Source organism: Oculina patagonica, chromosome 7 (genome assembly GCF_052425735.1).
Source record: "Oculina patagonica isolate OP01 chromosome 7, crgOcupat, whole genome shotgun sequence".
Lineage (NCBI taxonomy): Eukaryota > Metazoa > Cnidaria > Anthozoa > Scleractinia > Oculinidae > Oculina > Oculina patagonica.
The window spans coordinates 11,028,592-11,055,115 of NC_135764.1; the positions used below are offsets into that span (position 1 = coordinate 11,028,592).

At 37.9% G+C, this 26,524-nt stretch overlaps 1 protein-coding gene across 1 annotated transcript; it reads left to right on the forward strand.

Annotated features, from left to right (window-relative positions):
- The first annotated feature begins 1,687 nt into the window (after positions 1 to 1,687).
- LOC144660693 (receptor-type tyrosine-protein phosphatase N2-like) lies at positions 1,688 to 26,139 on the forward strand. The gene is made up of 22 exons (XM_078521397.1): positions 1,688 to 1,875; positions 1,980 to 2,027; positions 3,904 to 3,939; positions 4,338 to 5,327; positions 5,972 to 6,023; positions 7,386 to 7,474; positions 8,227 to 8,303; positions 12,512 to 12,642; positions 13,508 to 13,574; positions 14,063 to 14,184; positions 14,295 to 14,349; positions 15,157 to 15,210; positions 15,508 to 15,601; positions 15,825 to 15,898; positions 16,930 to 17,007; positions 17,226 to 17,288; positions 18,337 to 18,399; positions 18,508 to 18,579; positions 19,111 to 19,205; positions 19,379 to 19,497; positions 19,782 to 19,855; positions 25,432 to 26,139. Exons 1-22 carry the CDS (start codon positions 1,791 to 1,793, stop codon positions 25,501 to 25,503), a joined length of 2,610 nt encoding a protein of 869 aa, XP_078377523.1. The 5' UTR covers positions 1,688 to 1,790; the 3' UTR covers positions 25,504 to 26,139.
- Positions 26,140 to 26,524: the final 385 nt, after the last annotated feature.

The window sequence follows — 26,524 nt, forward strand, 5'->3', positions numbered from 1 at the left end:
AAGGCTGCTTACTGAAAATAGCCAACTGGGCCATGGGACGTTCAATCCACGCTAAAAACAAAATCTGGTTGAACCAAAAGTGAAAAAAACTGGATTGTCTATCTGATTTCATTTGTATTCATTATAAGTGCTCTTTGGGGAGAGGCTCTGTGATGGGTAGAGAGTAAAATGTCTTGCCCAAGAACGAAACTTCAACACATCGGACCGCAGTCCAAAGTTGTAGGCCGTTGTGCCTAGAGAGTAAATCGTAGTCAAATATGGTTGGAACGTTGTGGAAATGATTTGGCAGATGTTGAACGACGCCCACGCTAACGAAAATCTGACATGTGCGGGGTCTCTGGGCTTATTCCAACCCGGCTCCAATCAACCTGTCCTTTCCCAAGACGGCAATGTTCAGTTTATCAGCAGGGCGATCATGTACCATTATGCAAACATGCCCCACGGTTACCCGAAAGGTGCAAGTCGTAACAGTACGATTATAAATCCACCAAATAAGATAGAACGGCAAAAAAAAAAAAAAAGAATTAATAATCCCTCCAACCTGCCCAATACAGTCACTGTTTTTTTTTTTATTACATTGCTCTTTCTAGAAGAATGATACCGGACTTGGGTGGAAAATGCCAAGAATACGGTATACCTTGATCGGTAAATCGAAAATTTTAACCATGTTGGATTGTGTGCGGGGACCGGGCGGAATTGTTTTAGAATGGTTTCGTGAATGTTTTCGGTTGTTTTTAGGCAAACTGATCACCTTCAACGTCTGGGTCTTTTGGCGTCGAATTTATATCATTGGTGTTCCTTTAATTTTTTCCTCAACGGATGGTTTATTTCATAAAGGATTAACTTTAATTGTTTTCTTCTTCTTCTTCTGGTACGCGGATAGTGTTAAGATATAACCTCGACCCACAACAAGGAAGAAGAAAAAAAAAATGTGGGCGCGCGCGAACATATTTCGAGTTACGCGTGCGCGCGTCTTTGCGTGGGTTATATAATCCAATGAGTAAAAACATAAAAATACCGGTTCAAATTGTGATTTGTGGTTTAAATTTTACCTTTTTGTTATAAAAATGAAAAATTGCGTTGATTGATCAAGGAGAAATATTGTTCATGGGTGTAAAGAATTCTTTGAATAGGCGAATGTCAATTATTTTCCATTGCGTGGGTGGCCAGGGGGTGGCATGAAACAAGATGAATTTCGTTTGAGGTTGAGATTTTTTTTTCAGCTTTCGACAAAACGACCTTACATATCTTCGATCAAAAGAACATACGAAAGAGAAACATTGTTATGTGATCGCCGAAAAATTATCTATTTTTCTGAAAAATAAAATAACAGTTGAAGAATTTTTAAAATACTGTATAACACTATTTTCGGCGAAATTTGCGCGTGAATTTTCCAAGATAATTGTTTTTCTGCAATTTGTACGAGAAAAATAATCAAGCTTAAAATTGAGTTTGAGAGAACAAAAATTGACGTCGGATATCTACGAAGTTTTTGAGTAGGGGAGCGGGCGAACAAAAAGCAGCCAGTTTACAATAATTATTTGCGTCAATTTGTGACAGAAATGTACAGATGGTCGCGGCAAACAAGATTTATTGCGCTCTGATTGGTCCTCGGAACAATGGATGATCGACAACTTCCGACAACAAATAAACATCCGGGGATTTGACCCTACTTGCTTCTGTTGTTGATGGCCGAGTGAGTGAAAATGGCGAAGACTGAGGGTCATTTATGACCGTAGCGTTGTCTACCTTTGAAACTTTTTCTCTTCTTTAAAATCCATGGCAAGCCCATGGATTCTAAAAACCTGAAATATATTCTTCTCCTTCTCTGCGTTATTCTCGACTATGGACAACTTAGGGAATCGCCGGCGGTCGGTAAGTTTTTCGTTCACGATCAGGTGCTCCATTCTGTGTGATCGATCAAAGATTCGAGAACATTTGCGAAATCGACTCACTTGTCTTCTCCTTTCTTTCTTTAGCCTGTTTCTCCGGGGCGGACTGTGCTATTGGCGAATACTGCGATCGATGTAAGTAGAAACAATATTAATGGAATAATTGTAAAAGAGTTTTTTCTTGGTCAGTGTTTGATTGATCTCTCGCTCTTGTTTTTTGATCCATCTGTTTGAACATTCTGTGGTCACCGGTTAAGTTTTGAGAACCTTTAAACCGTTTTCAGTTTGTATTTTACTTTGTGTACAACTCTTCACAATTTTCGGTTGTACTTTCAGTTCACTCGTTTAGCTTGTACAAGTCAGTTTGGAGATAAATTCGGAAACACGGGCGAAAGATGTATAGGGTTTGATTTTGATTAACCTAGTTCTACTTAATTTGAATGCGCTTCGCGATTCTTCCCGCCTACTCGAAAAATAGTTTTCTTTCGTTTTCTTTCTCGTCAGTCAAGTAACGTTTATGTATCATTTTATAGACATATTCCCGTGTTAATTTTATCTTAAGAAATTCTTCACAAGTTGAATTCCAAGAGAAGTATTTGGGTTGTTTACAGCACCGCGTCGATTCAAGCGCCCATGAAGAAAATGCAGTCGAATATATTTGCATAATTTTTTAACCGCGTTTTGTACAGAACGTTTTCAAATAAATTTTAACAATTTTCGGCTTTTGCCGTTTTAATTTTATCGTTTTGGCCCTTCTGTTGTGTAGCAAATTATAAAATTAAAGAAAAAAGACATAACATCGGCTTATACGCACTCAATGTATCAGAAATATACGCAGATTTGAATAATAATGTTTGAAAATCTCTTTTCGGCTCGCTGATTTTGCTCTGCCACTTAGATGCTAATGTTATTCAGACTACGTGTACCTAATATTCAGGAGTCGTTTCTCCTTCCTTGTTCATGAGTATTAAAAAATATTCGCTTGGATTCAATTTCCTTGAACGATCCTTATGTAATTTTCTCGGTATTTTGTTTCCTAGTTACACCAGATGTACAAGCTTAATTTTCTTTCTGTATTTGTACACAAAGATATACGGATTTAATAAAAGAGTTTAAATCTACAAATATTTAGTTGGTTTCTATGCCTTGTTGTAGTGTGTCTCACACAATCTGTGCACTAATTACTAATTTTTTTATTGGTTTTGAAAAAGTATTCTGATCAATCAAATATTAATTGAAATAATTTTCAGTATTTGCTAGCCTCCAAGTGTACTGACATCCCAATTATGGGGTACAGTCGAACCTCTCTTTACGGACACCTCTATAATATGGACACATCCCTATTGCCAGCGATTCACTTGGTCTGAAAGACACCAAAATTAATATAAATTGTACTTCTCTAATGTAATAATAATAATTTAAAGACTCTTCCCTGTCCCTATGGTGTCCATATTAAACAGGTTCGACTGTACTTGTCACTTCATGCTACAGAAAAAATCCTCTGATTGCTAGGATTCCGATTGGATCAGAATTATCTTGCCTACCTCTTAGGGTGGTGAACCAGGATGTAGCTAATAAAACAAACTAACCTAGCTCTTTAACAAGCCCAGCTGGCTGTTCTGGTCTTTATGTCAGCTTTTTTTTAAGTGAAATTTCAGCCATTGATAAGCTCTCTTTTAACTGGTTTATTGTATAAGCTGGCTCTTAGCTATGTTCCTGGGTGAATGGTGAATTTAAGACTTTGCAAGATGGCCAGACTAACATCTTTTCTGCAAACTTGATGCCTTCTTGGCCTCCGAAAAGACATCCCCAAAAAATTTAAACTCCAGAGCTTTGAGTTACCAGTTGTCGATCAACATCCAGCAAAATATGTGACTGTTTGTCTAAGCTGTTAGTTTTTATGGTCCATGTAGGTGACAACTGCTATAAAATGTCAATATATATGGTGCATAGAGTTGGTATTAGTTTAGGTACTTATTCTTACTTATTGATATATTTCTTTTCTCCTCAGTTTTTCGATGTAAAAGGGAAATGATTCTTGACCCAGGTAATATATCATTTGCTCTTGTGAATCTTGATTCTTGAATCTCAGTGTAATTAATATTGCTGTTGTTTGGAAGAAAGCCATTGTTGCTTCGTGCTGCAATGACAAGGTAATCTTTAACATTGTGGACTACAGTTGAATCCCGATAACTCGAACCCTCAGTAACTCGAACTCCCGCTAACTCGAACCTTTTTCGATTCCCCTTCAGGTCATTCTCTTACTAATTTACTCTCGATAACTCGAACTCCCGATATCTCGAACATTTTTCGATTTCCCTTGAAGGTTCGAGTTATCGGGATTTGACTGTACTTTGGCTTGGGTGTAGATTTTTTCATATTCTGTAAAGTAACCCCTTAAGCCTCATACAAAACAAGTCTTCTAACACACCTTTGCTTTTGCAGATTACCCGTCTTATCGTCATATCAACACAGATGATTACAATCCCATTGAGAATGATTATCGACAAAATTTTGATGATAGGGATGAGATTACACCACATCTGCGGGATGATTCTGAATGGAACTTGAATGACTATGAACGTAACAGAGATGATAGAAATTTGAGATTGCCTTTACCAATAGATCATAATCAGCACGACAGAAGAGTTCTTAAAAAGTTGCCAGTACGCGGAGGGCCTTTACCACCTGTAGTACCAGAGGAGTGGGATAAAATCAACATCGGCAAACAAGGTGGTAATACGAAAAGGCCACACTCTGATCTAAGACAGCCTGACAGAGAATACAATCAACGTGAATATGGTGATTATGATGATCTAAAAGCTCGAAGACATATACGACACGGAGACAATAGTGATGCTGTAGACAGTGTAGGAAATATACAGGATTCCTCTCAAGGTAGCAAGAATTATTTTGTAGATGAAATCAATCCACACGATGAATCGACACGATTGAGAGACTCTTCAAAACATAATGTAGACTCATCATCCAAAAAGAGTTACGTGCTCCATTCAGGTGAGAATAGTGGAATGACGTCCATGGGCAATGAAAATAATGAAAAGAGACTTCCACCAATTCCTCTTGCGGGCGAGACATCATCAATCCCTGATGATAATTCTGGTTTCCAAGGCAACCACATGCAAACAGAAAAGGAAGCTTTTGCTGAAGAGTCCTCCAACATTAAGGGTGCTAACTCAGCGGGTGAAGGAAAGGTCATGGTCAAGGGAAAGGTCAAACAGGTCAAAGCAGATATTGATCAGGGACCAAATCCTGAGAAGACTTATAAACGAGTTGAAGACTTCTTTCAAACCCAGCGAGAGAGCTCCATAGTAGAGGTACCAAATGCCGTCAAGAAAGAAGAGGCTTCTAAATTGTTCAAAGACAACTTTATCCCAGTGAAAGATGACGGCAGTGATCAAGTAAACAAGGAACAAGGTAAAAATTCTTTAATTGTGACTCTGTTTAGGGGAAACCTGTTTCGATCTATAGGCATGTTTTTAAGCAATGACGTGGAGATTGCTTTATGCCATGAGGTATTGACTGGTTCTGTTGAGCGTAATCGACTGATCAATAGAACCAAATAGGACTGGGAACTAACTACAAAAATAAATGTTAGACTTGCATGATTGAACAGCAATCAAGTTTAACTCAACAAGAAATTTGCTGCAAAGAACACAAAGCAAAATACTCTTGGAAAGTTAGTATGAACAAAAGAGTCAAATTATATTTGATGAGTTCTATTAGATTCATTCAACAGACATCTTTACATTCTTTTAGTACAATGGGCCTGTGTAAACAATCACGAGACAGCATTTGACCTTACTCGCTCGTGAGAAGTACAGTATCTTGTATTGGATGTCACACTATAAGATGACGCAACTTTTGTTGAATAATTATTCAACACAGTGGTTGTCAGCAACTTTTTTATGTTTATTTGTTGACAAATTTCCTGAAAATTATTTAAGCCCCCCTTGGGAAACGTTATCACTTCTGCATGCATTGTGTGCCGTTTGTTTCAAAACATGTTTGGGTGATATTGTGAACACAGTTCCTCACGTCATTGTCTGTTTTGCCTTCAGCTGATTCTTCTGTTCACAAGGAGGGAGAGATTCAGCTGTCCTTAAACAAAAAGTAAGTTTCTTGCTTTGCTTGTTCTACCTCTAATTTCATGACACTTTCTTTCCCCAACCTAAATCTCAATTCAGAGTGCAGTGAAAACTGATTTACCAGCTAATGCTTGCCTTAAGAATAAGCTGGAACTAAGATGTCCTAACCTGAAACACCTCTCACTAGCTTGATAAATAAAAAAAAAGTAAAGGGGAAGTCATGAAACACAACACTGGTCTGGCCAGGACCTCACGCATGCGCACAACCTATCACCCGGGCAGTGGCAGCCATGGACAGCTGTTTCAGCCTTGTTAAGCCTGGTTTTCACTAGCGACGCAAGCACAAGTGCAATCATGCAAAAATGACAAATTTCGATCCTTGTGCTTGCCAAAAGCACTAGCATCAAAATGCAATATGTGCTTTTGCTTGAGTTGAAGCCGTTTTCACAGAGAAATAAGAGCTGTTATCTTTGCGCTTGTGCTTGCGTCGCTAGTGAAAGCCAGGCTTTAGGCCGCATCAGCATTAATTAGTTGATTAAATTCTCAACAACAGCTACTCGACTATTGGATAAAATCCACATGCCAAATGAGGAAATAATGTTTTAAATTAATGCACTGTGAACAAAATATTACTTTCTAAGGTGGTACTAAATTTTACTTGTGTTTAAGACAATGTTTAATGCCTAACATAAAATCAAATTAACATATGAAATAATAATAATTAAATGTACTAAAAAGTAATGCTGTTGTTACCCTTTATGTTTCACTTGGCAATACAAGAAAACTTCATTATATGCACTCTAAATCTACACAGCATAACTTCAGCGCAAGCCAAAATAGTCGCAGCAGCACTTCAGAATGCGCTTTGGAACAACGCGCCATCCCCCATGTTTACTGTGACGAAGTAAGCGACTGATGACTTAATCACTCATTCTAATAAACCAGTTTTTGGAACACTTTATTTACTAAACAGTTAATTATAGAAAATGTGTGCCATGTTTACCTCACACAGAAATCACTGGGGTCTATGGGTGGTTCTGAGAGTCTGACTGCACCTGAGGAGTAGGCCAGGCCTTGTACAAGTACATGTAGCTCTAAATTCTCCCAAACTGACTTTATAGTTTCATCATGCAGTTGTGTCAGGATGTACCGGTATCACTTAAAAATGAAATAAATAAAGAGACCAAACTTGAACACTGTTTTTTTAAAACATGCATGTAGGGCTTTCAGTAAGAGTTGAAGAAGGTGACTTCCCTTGCAATTGTATGGTGCCTCCCTTTGAGCAGTCTGGCCACGGTGTGCAACTGTTAATGCAGGGTTCATGTTAAAACTCAAACTAGTGTTAAGGTGCCAGGCTTTGCTAACACACATCCTTTGTTTTCGACAGAGTTCATGACTCCAAAGTCAAGTTGAAGATGGCGCAGACAAAATACACCCTCGAAGAACCCGGGGATGTCGCTGAAAGGATTAAAAAAGGTACAGACTGCTCTTATTGAAATTCAGACCTGATTTATGCACCATGTCATGCTACCGTCACTGGAAATTTATTGTGGTTGACAAGTCAGATCAAGAAAAGTATTAAGCTAATTAACTGCAAAACACAAAGGGCTGGGAGGTGGGAAGCTAGGTAGGTCTTCAAACCAATAGCCTTCTGTGGAAGGAGTATAGATAGTTTCTTGTCCTTCGTATGACTGTGCCTTTCCATAACACCCGAACTCTGAATTTCAAAAGCCAACTGATGATAGCATTTTTGCTGCCGTCAATCATAATTGTGGTGCAGCCAACAAACCTTGAGAAACAGAAGAAGAAAGATGAGTTGAAATTTGCCAATCGCAGGCAATAGACCTGGCCTTTTGGACCGGTTGAAGTGAACTTCTCTTCATTTAGAGGTCTGCTACATAATAGCGAGCGCATGAGTGATGTCACGACTCAGACAAGATTCAGACAAACAAACCGAAAAGGCGGACGAATTTCCTAAAACACATTCTAAAGCAGCCCATGTTCCAAAAACATTTTCATAGAACAAAAACTTCGCCTAGATTCCTTCTATTTCTCTCAGAACACACTGATGTTTTCTGAGCCTCGTGGGGGCTATACTCATTTGCATTCTATTTTTAGACTCTGCGCGCTTCGCTATTGACAACAGTAAAAAAGATAACCGTTGACTTTAGCGGTAATGTTTGCCGCAGTGTTTGTAGTAATGTTTACAATAACATTCTGTTGTACAGAACCGAGCGTGAAGGGAGATGTGGCACAAAACAGCGGTCTGGAGATTATGTCAGCTGATTATAAAGAAGACGCATCAGTAAGTTTTGTTACAATTTTTTAACAATAAACATGGACATTGTAACTTTTAAATTCATGCTACAATCCACAGTAATATAGCAAATTAATAACAGTGTATGTATAATTTTATGTTGTATTTCAACTTTTTCGGAATTGTACAAATATGTTATTTCTGTTATCTCGGATTAAAATTTTGCTTCAACTTTTTGGGATACTTATTTTATTGCAACCTATCAGGGCTCTTGTGGTGAACATCTGAATAAATTTCTTGTGTTAAAGTTGATGGGAGGCTGGGCAAGAGTGAAGTTTCATCTTGACAATGAAGAGCTTTTTATTTATTCACTTTTCACAACCATTACCCAAATATAGAAAAAAAGATATTAATTATTCAAGGGATTATTCTACAGAAAGCTTCTTTTTAGTGAAGATAATTAATAATGCATAATCAGAGAAATTTTCATTGAGTGAAACCTTCTGCTCCCAGCACCTGTAGTGTGAGATATAAGTGAATTTCTTTTCTTTTAATTTAACCTTGTGAATTTGGTTCCAGTAGTTCTTCATTGAAACAGGTACTATCTTATTTCTTAACTTTCATTTAAATTGCATTTGTTGTCAACTTCAAAATTATTTTTTTCAAAATCACCATTGGTCTGATGATTGATCAAGGGCAGTTATTTCGTGAATTGTACACAATAGCTCTGTACGTGTTTAATTTTTTCAACTTTCTGCTCCATCTCAATAGAGTGTTGTCTGATTTTGAAATTCAATTTTCAGCTTCTTTCTTTTAGTTTTGTTATCGATATTTTATCACTGTAAATTGTAACATACATTGTAACTCGCAGAAAATTTTGACATATATGTAAACCAGAAAAGTTCAATTTACATTTCACTGATTTTATGGTAATTTGGGTTCAAGTGAAATTTGTTTTAAAAGATGTCATTTGTTGCATTTCATTTGCTTAGAATGTTATATATTTTTCTTTTTCCTAACTTGATACTGCATTTAAAAAGGTATTCTTTCCACAAGGTATTCTTTTAATTCAAATTATATGATTCCACCACAGATTACATTCATTTTGTGGTTTCTGTCTCTTGTAACAAAGAATTTTCTTGTAAAAGTTTGTTCTCTGAACTTTAATTGTTGAGTGCAGTACGCTTGGTGAACAATTTGCAGCATTGTTAGAAGCGTTTCTCCTTTACAGTTGTATGAAGTCCCAGGGAGGGTACTTGCAGTATACATGATGGGGGGTCCGACAGAGCTTCATATTGCGAACCCAAAAAAATACGTGAGCCTGAAATTTAACACCCAAAAAAATACCTGGCATCAAAATTTTCTACCCCAAAAAGTAGAAGACCTAGCACCTCGATACTGATTTATTCAATCAAACAGACTTTAAGACCTAAAAAAATACATGACAGATCTCTTGACCTAAAAAAATACCAAGAGTGTAAATTTTCGACCCAAAAAAATACGTCGGACCTCCCCGTCATGTATACTGCAAGTACCCCCCCTGGGTATGAAGTGCATCACCTTAATTGAACCCAGATCTCCCCCTTTTGGAGCTGTGTAAACTTCTGTCACATAGTTTGTTTTAGACATAAACAGTGCTTGTATAAGTTCTATTTAAGACTTAGAAAAGTATGGAATTTTATGTCTTTGACCTTTTTTTTTCCTGATCAGAAGGAAGGGTAAAAAAAATTCTTTGGAAACAAGGCTGCTGCCTAAGGAAATTTTTAAGGAGCCCTTTGGGCTCCTAACATCAAAATTTAGGAGCCCAAGCCATTATGTTAGGAGCCCGGCTCAAGTTGCCGAAGACAAATCTGGGGTGAGGTAGGGGGGGTGGGGGTGGGGTTACTTAGGCAAGTATGTGGTCAACTATGTGGCCTAGGAGATGGGCCCAGGGATTGAACCTTCCCCCAACATTATCCCGCTATAATATACCCGAATGTCCCCTAGAGGGTACTCCCTATAGTGGACTATACGGGGAGGCTCCGCCCAACAGGGATACCTTTTTTCAGGCTCCAGGTATATAAAAGGGTGGGGATTTCACGAGTTGGAGTATACAAAAGGGGAGGGAAAACTGGATTTTAGGTAATTAAAAGAACCCGTCATAATGCTTGAACAGACCCACCAAATGATCAAGTCGTTTAGCGGTAAGTATTTTAAGGTGTTATTATTCAAGTGAAAAATAAGAGGGGGGGGGGGGGGTTATGGTTTCTAAAAGGGTAAGGGTTGCTTTCACATACCAAAAATGGCAACCTCGTTCATGAGATCCTGGGAATGAGATTACAGAAAGGGTATATGAAAGGGTACGGGTACCCTGGGCAGAGCCCCCCCCCCCTTTAAAACCGTTTTTTACTCTGCAGCAACCTCAGAGACCCAGAGGAAAGAAGTTGGAAAGGTCATCAATATCAACAATATATATATATCTCCCCTCTGTGGGTTAAATCACTAGCTGGGCTGGGAGAAATAAACCAACAATGAAAACTGACATGCATTTAGTTGAGAGCATGAAGGGTTAATTCATTTGTTAAGCCAGTGCCAGTCTGAGTGCATTTCATGTACTTTCATTAGTTTTCACATAGAAAATCAATGAACATGAGGCAGGAAAATCATTTTAGTAATCAAGGTTAAAAAAGAAGCAATAATTAATGAGGTCAATTTTTCCTAGGTTTAGAAAAAGGTATTAAAAAGTCAAAAACACCTGTGTAAACACTTTAATTAAGTTATGATCTTATCTTTGTTACATGATAACCAGTTGACAAAAATAGAACAGAAAAATTAAGATGTGAAAACACTTCAAATTACTTAGCTCATCAAATAAGTTGTTTATAAAACTAATGTAGTAACAAAAGCAATCCATTTTATTCAAACTGAACATCTGAGCAGGCAAAAGCACTGAGGTTTCCAGCACAAAAATTTGCTAGTCACGGTTCACTGCCAAGAATGCTCCTCATTTTAAACGCGGAAACGTGAAACAGTTCGTTGAAAATAACAACCTTAGTCCACAAAAAAGCGGCAGCAGATATGAAATTTCCCATGAAAAGACAGAGGCATACATTTTATTTTCCTACTAAAGTTAAGCGTTCAATGCTTCATAGATTAAGCTGAATTACATGTAAAACACGCCACGTAAGTTCGTGTACACATCACGATATTTGGCGCGTTGTTTTACGTAAGTTTAAGCCTGTCGGAAAGGTTTTTGTATCAAGCTTTTGCAGATTAAAATTATTTCAGACCTGATTCATGACTGCAGTAGCAAACAGATTGATTTCACTTTTGCATCCGTAAATATTTCTTCAGATTCACTTGGATTTACTTCGAAACTTATCCGAAACGTCAACGAAGCAAACGAAACGTAAATCAAAACATAATACATTATTCCATATTTGGAAGTTAGGCCCAGTCCTAAACACTTGAAAACGAATGGTTTTCGAAGTTGCTGAATTTTGCAAAGACACGTTACGTACTTGATACGCTAAATGCGAACAATTTTAGCGTTTTCGTTTTAAATGAAGCAGTTTTTGTTTTAAATGGGAGTTTTTATGCCAATGAAACAAGATTACAAGGAAATTGAAGTCAAAGGATGGGAGTGGAAGATCAATGTTTAGGCGCCCATGCGGGCTCCTTGAACAAAAATTTAGTCGCCCACACTCGTAACTTAGGCGCCTCTGGCGACCGGGCGCCCGTTAGGCAGCAGCCTTGGGAAAATATTGCAGTTTTTATCGAAATTTCCGTTTGCAACAGTTGTTAGAATTTGGAAGTAAAATAAAATATGTCCAGAAATGCATGCAATGGCTAAAATGGGGAATTTGATGAAATTTCGCCAAAGGTCCACATTTGAGAGAGTGAGCTGGAGAGAGGGGTACCACGAAAGTGGCGAATTGCGATGAATTTGACGAAAATGGTGAATTTGACGAGATTTCGCCAAAGGTCAACGTTTGAGAGAATGAACCCGAGAGAAGGTACCACAAAAAATTCATCAAATATGTCAACATGGTGAGCTTACATGAGCTCTCGCCAAAACCCATGGCAAAATTTCGTCAAATTTGCCATTTTCGTTGTTAACGTCCTGGCAGACAATACAGTCCATTTTCTGCAGTTTTTAAAATTGAAGAATAAAACACATGCACAACACTTATTAAGCAAGCGTGCAAGACTTTACATATGCATACAGCAAAGAGCTCATACCACCTACTAACAAAAGCAATTCCTTGTACTTGTAGAATACTAAAGGACATCCCAAGCGATCAGTAGAAGCTCAGCAGCCAAAGTATTTCCTTATAACTATCATTGTTGTCGGCTGTGTGACAGGAGTTGTTCTGACAGCAGTTGCAATTTACCTCATGATGAGAAGGTTGGTGTTTATTACAAGTCCTGTCAGTGTTTTTTTTTTCTTGTATAATTTAGTGCAGAATCGATGTTGGGTTTTTTGTTTGTTTATTTTTTTCTGTCGCAATAATAATTTACCAATCTATTCTGACTATCTTTATTCCCGGGGGGTACTCCGGGATCAAAGTGACGGGGATGATGGAATGGAGGCAAAACTCAGGACCCAAAAAAATCCCTAAGTCTCCCGACATTACCCCCAAAAAATCCCTAAGTCTCCCGACATTACCCCCAAAAAACCCCTAAGTCTCCCGACATTACCCCAAAAAAATCCCTGGACCAAAAAAACGCCCCAAAAAATCCCTAGTCAAATTACCCCTAAATTGCCATGGCCGCGCCAAGGCACTTTAGTTTGATTTTAATACCCTAAAAAATCCCCTATTTAAATCAAGTCACCCGAAAAAATTCCGGAATCGAAAATTTTGACCCCAAAAAAATCCTTCACACATCCCCGTCACTTGGATCCCGGAGTACCCCCCTTGGGTCTTTATGCCACATGGTTACATGTATTTATATGTGCAAAGGCTTTCGGAGTACTTGTGAGTGCACCCGCTAGTTTTGATTGGATGAAATAATTCGGAAATTCTTCCAGTGCTCAACAAAGATTTCCCAAAACTGACACTTATTTCCCCAACTGTTTAGATAACCTTCACTCGAACCAAAGGTGGTGTGTTCGCTTCAGCTTAAGATTTTTAACTTTTTTTCAGTCATGTCTGCAGAGATATAACAGATTGAATCTGAATTAAATTTTGGTTCCCATTCTAAAACTTTCTAGCCTTTGCCAAATATTTTGCTGTGACTTTAATCACAAGGCGTAATGTTTTTTTTTGTAGATACAATGAAACAAAGAACTTCAAACCTGTCACCCTGCCTGGCCAAGAGGCAGCTGCAGACTACCAGGTAAAAATGTTTGCTTTTGAAGTTAAAAAACAATATTTCGTGTATCAATGTGTATTCCGGAATGTCTTTAAACTTGGTTGCCACATACAGGGCAGGAAATGGTCAGCGAATAGTAAATTCTTTAAGGACAGGGGAAAGTCAAGGAATTTTAATTTGAGTCAGAAAAAATTGATTTTTTGAGGGAACATCAGGGAAAAATAAAATTGTAACACCTTTGATTTAATACCATTGAAGGCTGGTCGAAACATTTCAGATGACTTTGAAGGGGAGTGGTGACAGCTGTTACATCCATCATTTGTGCATATATTTGGTCAGGGAAATTTAATTTTTATCAGGAAATAATCAGGAAATTTTGAAAATTGATGACTGGTAACTATGTATGAGGTCACAAGAGCTTGACTCCTTCATTTCAGCTTCAACTACAGTGGACTGTTTTAGACCGTATCAGTGCACATGATCTTTATCTGTAATGTTACAATTTTCCGCAGGAGCTGTGTCGTCAACTGCGAGCCACTCAAGGCTGGGACAGTGCACCTGTCAAGACCACACCCGTACAGCATGGGGAAAAGGAGAAGGGACTGGGGAGTGGTAGAACCCCTAAGTACTCATGGTAAGCGAGAGAGAAACTTAAATATCACTTTAGTCCTGTAGGGATTTAATTCTAAATTCTCGAAACCAGTAGGAGAATTTAGATATTGAATAGAGTTGATTTTATTTCAGGAGCGAGGAGCCTGTTGTACCCAACATGGACATTTCTACTGGACATGTAGTTTTGGTGAGTATTTTATTCTGTTTCAGTTGATGCTTGTGGGAGGTGCAGTGGCGTTAGTGTGCTGGACTCTGGATAGAGCTTTCCAGGCCCAAACTCTGGCTGGGTCACTGTGTGGTATTTTTGGGGAAGATACTTAACTGCCATAGTGCTTCTTGCCATCAAGGGGTATGAATAAATGGGTACCATGGTATTTAATGTGGGAGGCACGGTGGCCTTATGGTTAGCGCGCTCGCCTCCGAGTCGAACGGCCCGGGTTCGAGGCCTAGGCCTGGCCGGGGCGCTGCGTTGTGTTCTTGGGCAAGACACTTTACTCTCACAGTGCCTCTCTCCACCCAGGTGTGTAAATGGGTACCGGCGAATTTACTGCTGGGGGGTAACCCTGCGATGGACTAGCATCCCATCCAGGGGGGAGTAGCAATACTCTCAGTCGCTTAATGCTACGGAAACCGGGATAAGCTCCGGCCTGTATGGGCCACTAGGCTCGAAGCAGACTTTACCTTTACCATGGTATTTAATGCTGGGGGTATCCTTGTGATGGACTTGCATCTCATCCAGGTAGGAGTAGAAATACTCCTAGTCACTCAATGCTATAAGAACCATGATAAGCAATAGTTTACCCCACCCTTAGCACCTGAGAAATTGTCCTCTTAGAAGAGGTGTCTGCTTATGGGAAGTTAAAAATGCAGTGTCTGTTGTTGGGGCTGGAACCATGACTAAGTGTCCATTTATATCTGGAAGCTGTTGATGTGAAATCTTAATTCTATATATTAATGTCCATTCGTTTAAAAACTGTTAACTGCTGCTTTTCAGTCATACATGGAGGACCATCTTAACAACAAGGATCGACTAAACAAGGAATGGGAGGTAATGTATTAATTTTCTGTTTATTTAACTTTTGTTAACTTGTGGAAGAGCAATACTTAGAAAAGAAAAGTTTGACAACCAGTTAGAAAAAATAATTATATTATTTTTAATTGAGGCCTTCAGCCTTGACATCTTCACCCAGATGAGAGAAGTTCATTTTGGTAAATAGAACTATACACAAAATAAAAACTAAGAAAGAAGCAAACTGTCTTACTACAATTAAGCCAAGTTCTAGGTAAAAGTTATTAATTTTATTGTGTACATCTATATCAAAAGCAATTTTGCCTTTTTTTGTAGGCTCTAAAAACATACGAAGCCGAACCTAACAGCAGAGAAATTGGAAAGCTTGAAAAGAATGCTCGCAAGAACCGTTATAGTGATGTCCTACCATGTAAGTATTGCCAGAAAACTTATTAATTTAATTGTTTATTCTTTGTATCTGTCTTCTGTTTGTCACATTCTAATGAACAATGAATAAGAGCAAAGACAATTCTTGCCTAGGGATATGTTCTCTAGAGGCGCCACCAAAATCTCAGAACCATCACAAAAAAAAATCAGTGGTAAATAGTAAGAATAATTTATATTTTAATCTTTATTATTATTTTTTTGTGCAGATGACCATAACAGAGTTTTAATGAAAGAGACTGCAAGTGCTACTGGATCAGATTACATTAATGCCAGCTATGTTGTAAGTAAATTGTGCAGCTTATGTGTAACTATATTAGGATCAATTTAGGTTTCTGGGAAACTGCTCACCTACCCCTCTCCAAACCTAACATTAACCCTTACTTATCGCTTTGGGCAAAATGTTAGGTTTGGGGAGGGGTAGGTGAGCAGTTTCCCAGAAACCTAAATTGATCCCTATATTACAGCTTTTCTAAGTAGTTAACACAGATTGGTTGTAACTGTTATACCTTATTATAGGAAATGAATGCTTGTGTTAATTAAGGTATTTGAAATTAACGCGACTTAAATTAACGCGAATTGAAGGAACAAGTTTATTTCAACACTTGTAGGCGTATAATTTTAAACGAAAACAATGTTCATGGTCCTTTTTCCACTTTGAGCGTTCTTCGCAGTATCAATGAAAGTGGCAGATAAAATAATGCTTTTTCCTTGGAGTTAAGAAGGTCTGGACTGTAACGAGAAATTGGGGCCAAAATAATGGAAATTAATGTCGTAGAAATTAATGCTCCACTTAATTAACGGTGCGGAAATTAGCGTTAACAAAAATTAATGCGACTTAAATTAACGCGAATGTTTGGAATTCACGTTAATTTCCTATAATAAGGTAATTCAGAAAACTATTAATATTAAATTATGGAGAATAACTAGTGAGAGCTTGGTACTGTTCTGTCAGTGATTCTGAATTCTGATGCTGAGTGTTTGAGACTGGATAGTGTCTTGTTTCTTGTTTTAAGGTAAGAGTCAGTGCAACCCTCAATCCAAGAATATTGAGGTGGGGGGACCAGTTAACTGTTTGGCCAAAACAAAAAAATACTGGGTGGGATTTTGAGGGGGGTGGGGGGGCACCTGTGAAAACTAAAAAAACAAAAACAATAAGGGGACAGCGCTGGAGTAATGTGCGAAACCTGATGCACCTGATGTGGCTCAAAACTTTGTTATTCATTGAGATGGGATGGTACACAAATGGTCTTGTCACTGCTTTACAAAAGGTCTAGAAGTGTTAATTCATGGTTGTTGTGGTTGTTTCCACAGACTGATCACGATCCAAAGAATCCCTCTTACATTGCGACACAGGGACCCCTGGCTCACACTGTATCAGACTTCTGGCAGGTAAGAGTTTCATGGGTATACTGTGGCATTGCCTATTGAGACTGTATTTGTGGTTAGTGCTACTTCAGAAGGTGTAGTTCGAGTGACACACTTGACAACATTCTTGACAACATACAGGTCCTTTTTGATATAATCAATCAGAGTTGTGTGACTGTTGAGTTGACGCAGAAAAATTGCAGAAGGAAACCTAACATTTGACTTAATTCTTTTCTTTTCAGATGGTGTGGGAGCAAGGCGTTGTTGTGATTGTTAACTTAACAAAACTCTCAGATCTTGGATTGGTGAGTATTGGCTATAATACAAGATGTAGACACTACAGAAGGGTTTATTTGTAGATGACACAGGGACACTAAACTGTTATGCACACAATTTTTCCCAGCAGCTTTGCCCACAGTGTTCCCAAGCGTTCTTTGTTCTAACCCCTCAAAAGCAACGTTCTCTGAGAGACTGATTGCAGACATTCATGATCTGAACTGCATTAAAAATATGCACTACTCCCACCTAAATTTAAATACAGGGTTCACATGTGCCTCGAAAGTCCTTGAATCTTAAAATAAAAATTCAAGGCCTTCAAAGTCCTTGAAATTGGTTTTCAGTCCATGAAAGTCCTTGATTTCTTAAATGAACGTCAAAAGGTTTCAAGGCAATGAGAAGACTGCCAAAATAAGCGATTTTTTAGTTCTTCAGCAAGCACATCAACCGTTGATTTGGGGTAATTAAATTTCATGAAAAAAAGTCCTTGAAATTTCTAAGAAGGGTCCTGGAAAGTTCTTGAAAAGTCCTTGAATTTTTGGCCTGAAAAAGTGTTTGAACCCTGTAAATACAAATGAGTTCAATTAAGCTAAAAAATAGGCATACCCCCTTCCAAAGGAACAAAATTAGTTGTCACCACCTTGTAATTATTTCCTTCCAAAACCTTATCCATCAGCGAAAACACACATTTTCAGTGTATAGTGCTGCTTCTACATATTAAGTATTTTGTTGAAGAAATACAATCTTTATCAGATGCAAACAAGTTTTAGGAGTCTTACAAATATGCGAGGCAGCAAGGCATGCGCGGCAAAGCAGCGAAGCATGTGGGGCAGAATTGCCTTATCCTAATAAAAAGGCTATCTGCAAGCTACCTAAGCTAACTGTTGGCTAGCCGAAGAGCTATTTAGGCTAACCAGAATGGCTCGCACACCTCTCTGCCTCGCACTTGCTCGAAAAAGCCACTTGATTTTGCCTCTATATCACTTAATCCTGCTACCGAATCACTTGTGTCTGGTCAGGAAGAATAAAAACATCAAGACTAGTACTTTTGTTGACCTTTATTTCCTTCTTTTGCAGCCTCAATGTCATAGATACTGGCCTGAAGAACAACAACCAATAGTCACATATCGCATTTACGAGGTAGAGGTTCACTGCTGATTTTTGTATTGAATGTTCTGTCATGACCTTTTTGACCTTCATTTAAAAGAATATACATTTGAGAAATATAAAAATTTCTTTCTCTGATAGGTTCACCTTGTCTCGGAGCATATATGGTGCGAAGACTATTTAGTGAGAAGCTTTTACTTGAAGAATTTACAGGTTAGTTGTAGTCCCATGCTATGTAGCTAATAGAAGCAATTCGTTGTTCACAGATATTAGTGGGTGGGGACAGGGGGGGGGGGGCTGAACCTCTTACTCCCACTTCCCACCCTTTTCCATAGTGGTTCCCTCCTCTTTTTCCCATATCTATTGCGAAATATAACGAAACATTGCGAAATTTTCTCCTGGGTCTCGCCACCCTAAGAATCCTGCTTCCCGCTCATTTTCTCCCGGTCTCCCACCCCCTTGTCCCCCTCCACATATTATTGATCAATAAAGACCATATTTTAACCTCAGCATTTCTTAGATTGTGGGCAGTCTTTATTTTTCTCTTAACTGTGCAGACCAAGAAATTAATGAACAGAGCCAGCCGGGATTATTGTAGTACACAACCATAATTTTAGTAGCACTGGGCAGTCTAGGCATTTTCTAATGGACTTAATATTTGGCCTCCTTGATATTTCTTCGTTTTGTTGTTATTTATTTGAGTTTTGAAAATATTTTTGTTTTCCATTAATTTCAATGTTACAGACCAGTGAAACAAGAACAGTCACGCAATTCCATTTTCTCACGTGGCCTGATCTTAATGTTCCTTCAACTCCCAAACCACTTCTGGAATTTAGACGGTAAGATACATGTATACTCAGTAACTACATCATCAGTCACAGAACAATAATTGCTCAGTTATCAGCGTTCACACTAATGTTACAATAGTTTCTTTAAAAGGCAATCCCTGATTTATCTGTTTTCTTTGAAATCAATGATGAAAATTGAAAATACAACCATGTCTCTCTCACAGGAAAGTGAACAAGTGCTTTAGGGGCCGGGCCTCCCCTGTTGTCGTGCACTGCAGTGGAGGAGTGGGAAGGACTGGTACCTACATACTGATTGATATGGTGCTCAACAAAATGATGAGAGGTGAGAAGTCAGCACGCAGACTGTCATTTGATTGATGGGAGAGTGGGGGGGGGGGGGGGTACAACGGCAAAGACACCAGTTAGTACATGGCAGTTTATTTGTTGTGTCTCTACTCCTTATAAACTTTATCCCAGATTGCTGTCATTGTATATTTACAGAGTCACATTACTTGACAATTTAAGACAACATCTGCCTAGAGCAGATGTACTTCTACTTGATACAGCAGCAACCCCCTGCCGTAACATAATGTGCATATGTGTGATCCTTTGTGTCTTTCATGTCAGGTGCTAAGGAAATCGACATTGCTGCTACGGTGGAGCATTTGCGTGACCAGCGACCATCAATGGTTAAAACTAAGGTGCGTGACATAACTTTTTGTTTCAAAATCTGTGTTATCAAGGTGGGGTCTTGACCACTTTTTGTGCTAGCCCAGACTTGTTTTCTGCTGATCTCCACCACATACTATATAATGGGTCTTTCTTTGTGGAATTGCTCTGACTTCTGAAAGGTTCTTTTGGTTGCCAGTTCAGAGTTTGGCCCCACTTTTCTGCAACACCCCCCTGTCGTAGCATGCATGTTAAAACCCAATCCGCTCAGTTATTTTGCCCTCCCTTGTGATGGTAGATTCTAAAATTTCCTTGGTGAGTAAAATATTTTGGAAAATAGTCCTAAACCCGTAAAAAGGAAAATACTGATGTTTCACATCCATTTAAGAGCAAGTTTGTAGAAGAATCGAACAAAAATTGTTTTTTGCGGCAATTCTTAAAATACAGGGATTTCGCTCATCTTCTGCATGAAGGTAGTCCTTATTAAAACTAAAAACGTTATGTTGTTTTTTTCTTCAAATAGTTTTATTTTTCTAAGAAAAACGAAATTTTCGATTTGACATCTAGACTCGTCTAGACTCGATTGAGAGGGTACAAATTGGGTTGAAAATTGACCATTTTCAATCGATTCGTATGTCAAAACCATCACGCGCAGAAAAAAATAAATACAACCGGTCTATTGCATGACTCTTCCTTGTCCAAATAAGCATAGTTTCAAGAGTTTTGGTTTAATCTAATTATTTTACGGTAAACAAAACCAAACTATTCTCACACGAAATGAAAGTCGGTCGGTCAAAAGAATCGTCATTTTCACTATGTGCCTTATCTTAGAATTCCTTGAGATAAATATATTTCAGCTGTAGAAGGATGATACGTTTAAAATATTTAAAGTTTTATCTGGGTAAATGATTAAGCACTTGTCAAAAAATTATTCAAAATCGTACAAAAACGACAAAAAATCACGCAAGCTTTCGAATGCGTGACCAAAAGTATTACCACCGTATTTGTTCTTTAAATCAATTTAGTCGCAACACTAGCAATACCAAGGCATAAATCATAATAAATATGTTTACCTTTGCTTGATTATGATATCCTGTCCCATGCAATACGTTTTTTCCTGTCATTTCTTCAATGGCTTCCCGTTCAGTTCGCATGCCGCTTGTCAGGATTCCGTCTGCGACTGGTGAATTTGAAGCAACCACCGATACGAGTTTAACCAAATATGTATCGTCATGTTTAACGAGCCCTTTTTGTGTTACTTGATTAAGCCATATTTCAGGTTATAGCCGGCAAAGCGTTTTTGATAAGCCGCTTTGCAGTGCCTGTTGGCACCGTTATTATTCGAAGTGAAGTATAAATTTGCATACTTTCAAGACAAGCGTGACAGTTTTTTATACTTAGGGGGTGGGGTGAGGGAAGGGTCTTAAATTTTTAAATGAATCAATGGTGTGAAAACGTTTGGGGATGAATTGTCACAAACTCGTATTTGCTACGTGATTTACTTTACTTATAAGTTCTGCTTACGCTCAAAATCAAAGAGAGAAAAACCGTAAAATATTGACAAAAAGCCGCTGTCAGGAAAAAGTGTTGTAATCTATTAAAGTTAGACTTTCTAAAAGTCGTTTGCTTCTCGTTTCCGGTTTGGTGGTAGTCTATAATCTACTAATTGCTGGTTGCTCCTTCTATAAAAACCAAAATGTATATTCATATAATTCAGTTATGTACTTCGTTATTCTCCAAAACAACAAAGTAAAATAATTGACCTTGTGTGTGCGAGAATTCACGTTGTTTACTTTTAGGAGACGAGACTAATGTAATTTACTAAACTCGATTATAGATGTTTGAATGATTTCTTTTTTCTCACGAACCATTTGGGGAGCAACCGGCACAACGCAGTCCCCGTAAAGTGCTTTTTCCTTCAGTTGTCTGGTAAACTGTTGGAAAACTCCACATGTTCTCGCTGCACTTGGTGTACTCATGGAAGTTTCTTTTTCTTTTAAAGGTCAAATGAACAGAAATTTCAAAATGCCATTTTAACCAACCAAACGCTTAAACTATCCATTATTGAGTAAAATTAAGAAAAAATTTTTCTTTCCGAGCCTTAAAGCGTGAATTACAGTAAAAAATACGAAGATTTCCGAAGGCTTCACGAAAACGTTTTTGAATGACTGCGCACTGAAATGGAAGGAATGGAACGAGTTTGTGACGTCATAATTGGTGTTTTTGAAGACGACCGCAGACCGATTCCGCAGACCGCACCGACGCCAAGGTCAACGACAACGTCTGGTGAAAATGAATTTATATTTTACTTGAGAATCTCGCAGCTTTCCGGACGCATTCTGCTTATTTATCGCTTTAAGAACTAGCTCCCGCTGAATATTCAAAGGAAGCGTTCAACCCCAAATAGAAAAACCAAAAATTAGCCGGCGTGGCTGACGTTGTACAAAATACGCAGAATTTCGTCATTTCACGTTGTTTTTCGGCAGAGAACGGCTTTGAAGTGTGCCAAATTCAAAACGCACGTGCATAGTTAACGCGCGTGCAGAACGGCTTTGAAGTGTACCAAATTCAAAACGCACGTGCATAGTTAACCCGCGTGCAGATAATTCTGCTCATTAACGTTAAATGCTAATGAGAAAGAACAATAGAGATTCCTGATTTGTTTTCATACCAGCGTGCATTCTACCTATGTCTCACATGACAAGCAAAACGACAGCAAACAAAACTTTAAGCTATTTTTGTGCTTTAGCTATTCTATTTAAAAAAATGAGCCTCTCTAAACAACAACCAACAATCAATCCACTGAAAAACGGCCGAACAGAACGAAATAACTGCTTGAAATGTCACTTAACACATTTATTTAGATTTTAAGGTGCCGTCTGCGGAATTGGTCTGCGGTCGTCTTCACAAACACCAATTATGACGTCACAAGTTATTATTTTTTCCGACAATTTTCCGACAATTTTTCCGAGCACTCTACGATTATGACAGCCTAAAAAAAGCATTTTTCAACTTGCAATATCTCTGCGATGTAATGACCGATTGCTTTGAAACTTTGGGATATGTTTATTTGGCTCTTAATAAACACATGGGCAAAAAATAACAAAAATCGAAAATTCTGTTCATTTGACCTTTAAAACGATAGTTGGCAGTCCTTGCTCGTATGATCGACGCGATAAAAGTAAATTAATAACCGAGGTCCCTTTGCTGTCATGTAACAAGGATATAGAAAATCATAAGTCCCTCTGGTCTTTTGCTGGTGTTAATGGCGAACAGGAACTTATTCTCCTTAGAGCAGGTATCTTTAACAAGCAACAGGATGTTAGCGCTTTTACTATCTGTCCCTTTCATCGATCCGAGCTTGGAATTGGCGAAAAAGTTCCAGTTCATGCAAAGTTCCTCACGATTTTTGCTTATCACAGTAAAGGGAAGACTTCTAAAGGAGATAGAGGTGTAGGAAGAGAAATATCAAATGTCATATTCCAAAACTGGTATCCTTGTTCCCGTGGGGTCAGGTATGACGTTGTGAAATTCTTTTACATTCCCATGTAAAATACGGTATTATTTATAGTCGTGTCTCGTTTATTTCACTGCTTTAAATTGAATTATTGTTCTGTGGATGCTTCCTTCCATTAGCAGTTTACTAAACGGTAAAAAGATTACTTACAGAACAGTGGTCAGTAGACAGTTCTAATTATTTCATTCTACAAAGAAATATCTGACTCAAAATTATTTTAATTTCAAACGCCAAACTTTCTGTTTGTATCGAGAGGAGACAGAACCGGGACCTAGTGTGTCATCTGTTGCCTTAGCTGAAAAAAAGGAAACAGCGCCTTGATCGTTTGTTTAAAAAAAACAGCAACAATAACAAAAAAAAGATGGTGATTGTCTCTTTTTTTTTCTCATTTTGAGCAAATCACGTAGTAAATACGAGTTTGTGACAATTCATCTCCAAACGCTTTCAAACCGTCGGTTCAGCTAAAAATTTAAGACCCTACCCCCACCCCACCCCCTTAAGTATAAAAACTGTCACGCTTGTCTTGAAAGTATGCAAATTTATACTTCACTTCGAATAATACACGGTGCCAACGGGCGCTGCAAAGTGGCTTATTGAAAGCGCTTTGCCGGCTTTAACCTGAAATATGGCTTAATCAAGTAACACAAAAAGGGCTCGTTAATCATGACGATACATATTTGGTTAAACTCGTATCGGTGGTTGCTTCAAATTCACCAGTCGCAGACGGATTCGACAAGCGGCATGCGAACTGAACGGGAAGCCATTGAAGAACTGACAGGAAAAAAAAACGTATTGCATGGGACAGGATATCATAATCAAGCAAAGGTAAACATATTTATTATGATTTATGCCTTGGTATTGCTAGTGTTGCGACTAAATTGATTTAAAGAACAAATACGGTGGTAATACTTTTGGTCACGCATTCGAAAGCTTGCGTGATTTTTTGTCGTTTTTGTACGATTTTGAATAATTTTTTGACAAGTGCTTAATCATTTACCCAGACAAAACTTTAAATATTTTGAAAGTATCATCCTTCTACAGTTGAAATATATTTATCTAAAGGAATTCTGAGATAAGGCACATAGTAAAAATGACGATTCTTTTGACCGACCGACTTTCATTTCGCGTGAGAATAGTCTGGTTTTGTTTACCGTAAAATAATTAGATTAAACCAAAACTCTTGAAACTATGCTTATTTGGACAAGGAAGAGTCATGCAATAGACCGGTTGTATTTAATTTTTTCTGCGCGTGATGGTTTTGACATACGAATCGATTGAAAATGGTCAATTTTCAACCCAATTTGTACCCTCTCAATCGAGTCTAGACGAGTCTAGGTGTCAAATCAAAAATTTCGTTTTTCTCAGAAAAATAAAACTATTTGAAGAAAAAAACAACATAACGTTTTTAGTTTTAATAAGGACTACCTTCATGCAGAGGATAAGCGAACAATTTTTCATAGCATTACCGAACGTTGTCGGATTCTTCTAGAAATCTCCTCTTAAAGGGTCTACCAGTATGTCACGCAATTTTAGGCAATTTCGGCACTGACCAACTGGTCATACAACTAACTGAAATATCACAATAACGGCTTAAAAATGTAAAAGAACTAAAGAGAAGCACAGAAAGGCCAAAAAGGGGCATGGATGGGTTAAATTCGAGAAGATTAAAACGGATTGGGTTTGGGTAAACTTGAAAAACGTTGGCCTGACTTTTTTAAAGTTTATCTCAATTTGTATGTGTCAATTACAATGCTCGAAAATCATCCTTGTTTGTTATGTGGCCATGATTTTGCCAATAAAAGACTTTTGCTCTGCCAATTTGAAGTTAAGAGCTCTCAATAAACGAAAATAAATAGAATTACCTGAAATACTATGGCCTAGCTATAGCCCCTTTAAGTAACATACTTCAAAATTGGAATCTATAGCGCAAAGCTAAATCTGATTATGAATCGACTTGCCAATCTGTTCAAGCAGTTCCTATACGAATACCTGTATGTGAAAATTTGCAAGAACACCTTACATGTACATTTTGGCAATGTCTTAACATTTTACCTACCCATCCCTAATGCTACTTCTTTTTGTTGTTTCCAGGCTCAATTCGAGTTTGCTCTGACAGCAGTTGCAGAAGAAGTAAATGCGATCCTTCAAGCCCTTGCCAAATAATTGTCACCAACCAACAAAAAAGTAGTATTACATCACTATAAGTAAGGGATTTTAATTTGGACACTTGTGAATGGGCAAGTTGATTCTTTAAATTTGTGTTGGTTAATTGATGTAATGCAATTCATTTATATAATTTTTATGAAAATGGTAAAAATATTTTATTTTACAAAATAATGTTCTGTTGATACCAGAAGGAAATATTGCTTTGGGATGTTTTGTTTTAAGACCCAAGAGTAAAGCAAGGTTGTAATTGTTCCACCTTAAACGTTTTTGTGAAATGGAGACAACAAATTCACTGTTAGCTATGTTTTGTTTTTGTTTGTTACTCTGTGTAGATATTTGTGTAATGAGCATGATGCTTATGTGACGCTCGTGTGACATGCATGAAACAACATACACAAAATGTCATACAGGACAAGAAAAGTCTTGCCTTGATCTTGGGTCTTAATATTTTAGTTATGTTTGTAATAAAAAGCAGTATTTTCTGCAGATTTGGTTGTAGATAGGGTTTTAGGTTTCCTGTTGTGTATGTATTGCTCAAAGATTTCACATTAGTTGTAAACAGGAAAACTTTCTCAGTTGGTTTAGTTACAAATCCAACAGTAATAATAATTTGTTTAACAAATGCCTCCTAAAGCATTACTATCATCAAATTTATTTAAGCGTCAAATGTTGAGTTGAAAGTTACGTCAACTCCTTTTGTTGGTGGGAATGCATTTGTCAAATTATGTGTTAAGGCACACAAAATTCTATTTATGTGTGAATAGTTTTGTTGTAGTTGGAGTTACCGGTAGTTATTTACTTGATCCTTGCATGATTATGTGTGATCTTGTTACACCTTAAGTGATTAGCCTGTGTACAGCCGTCCCGCTCCGCTTAAAAAAAAAAAAAACGGCTGTACACAGGCTATAAGTGATGAGCAACTAGAAATCTATTTCTGGAGTTAGTTATACTCAGGGTCCAATGTTTATCACACAGTCATACAACGTGCTGAAATTCTTACTTGCTCAATCCTCGTTGT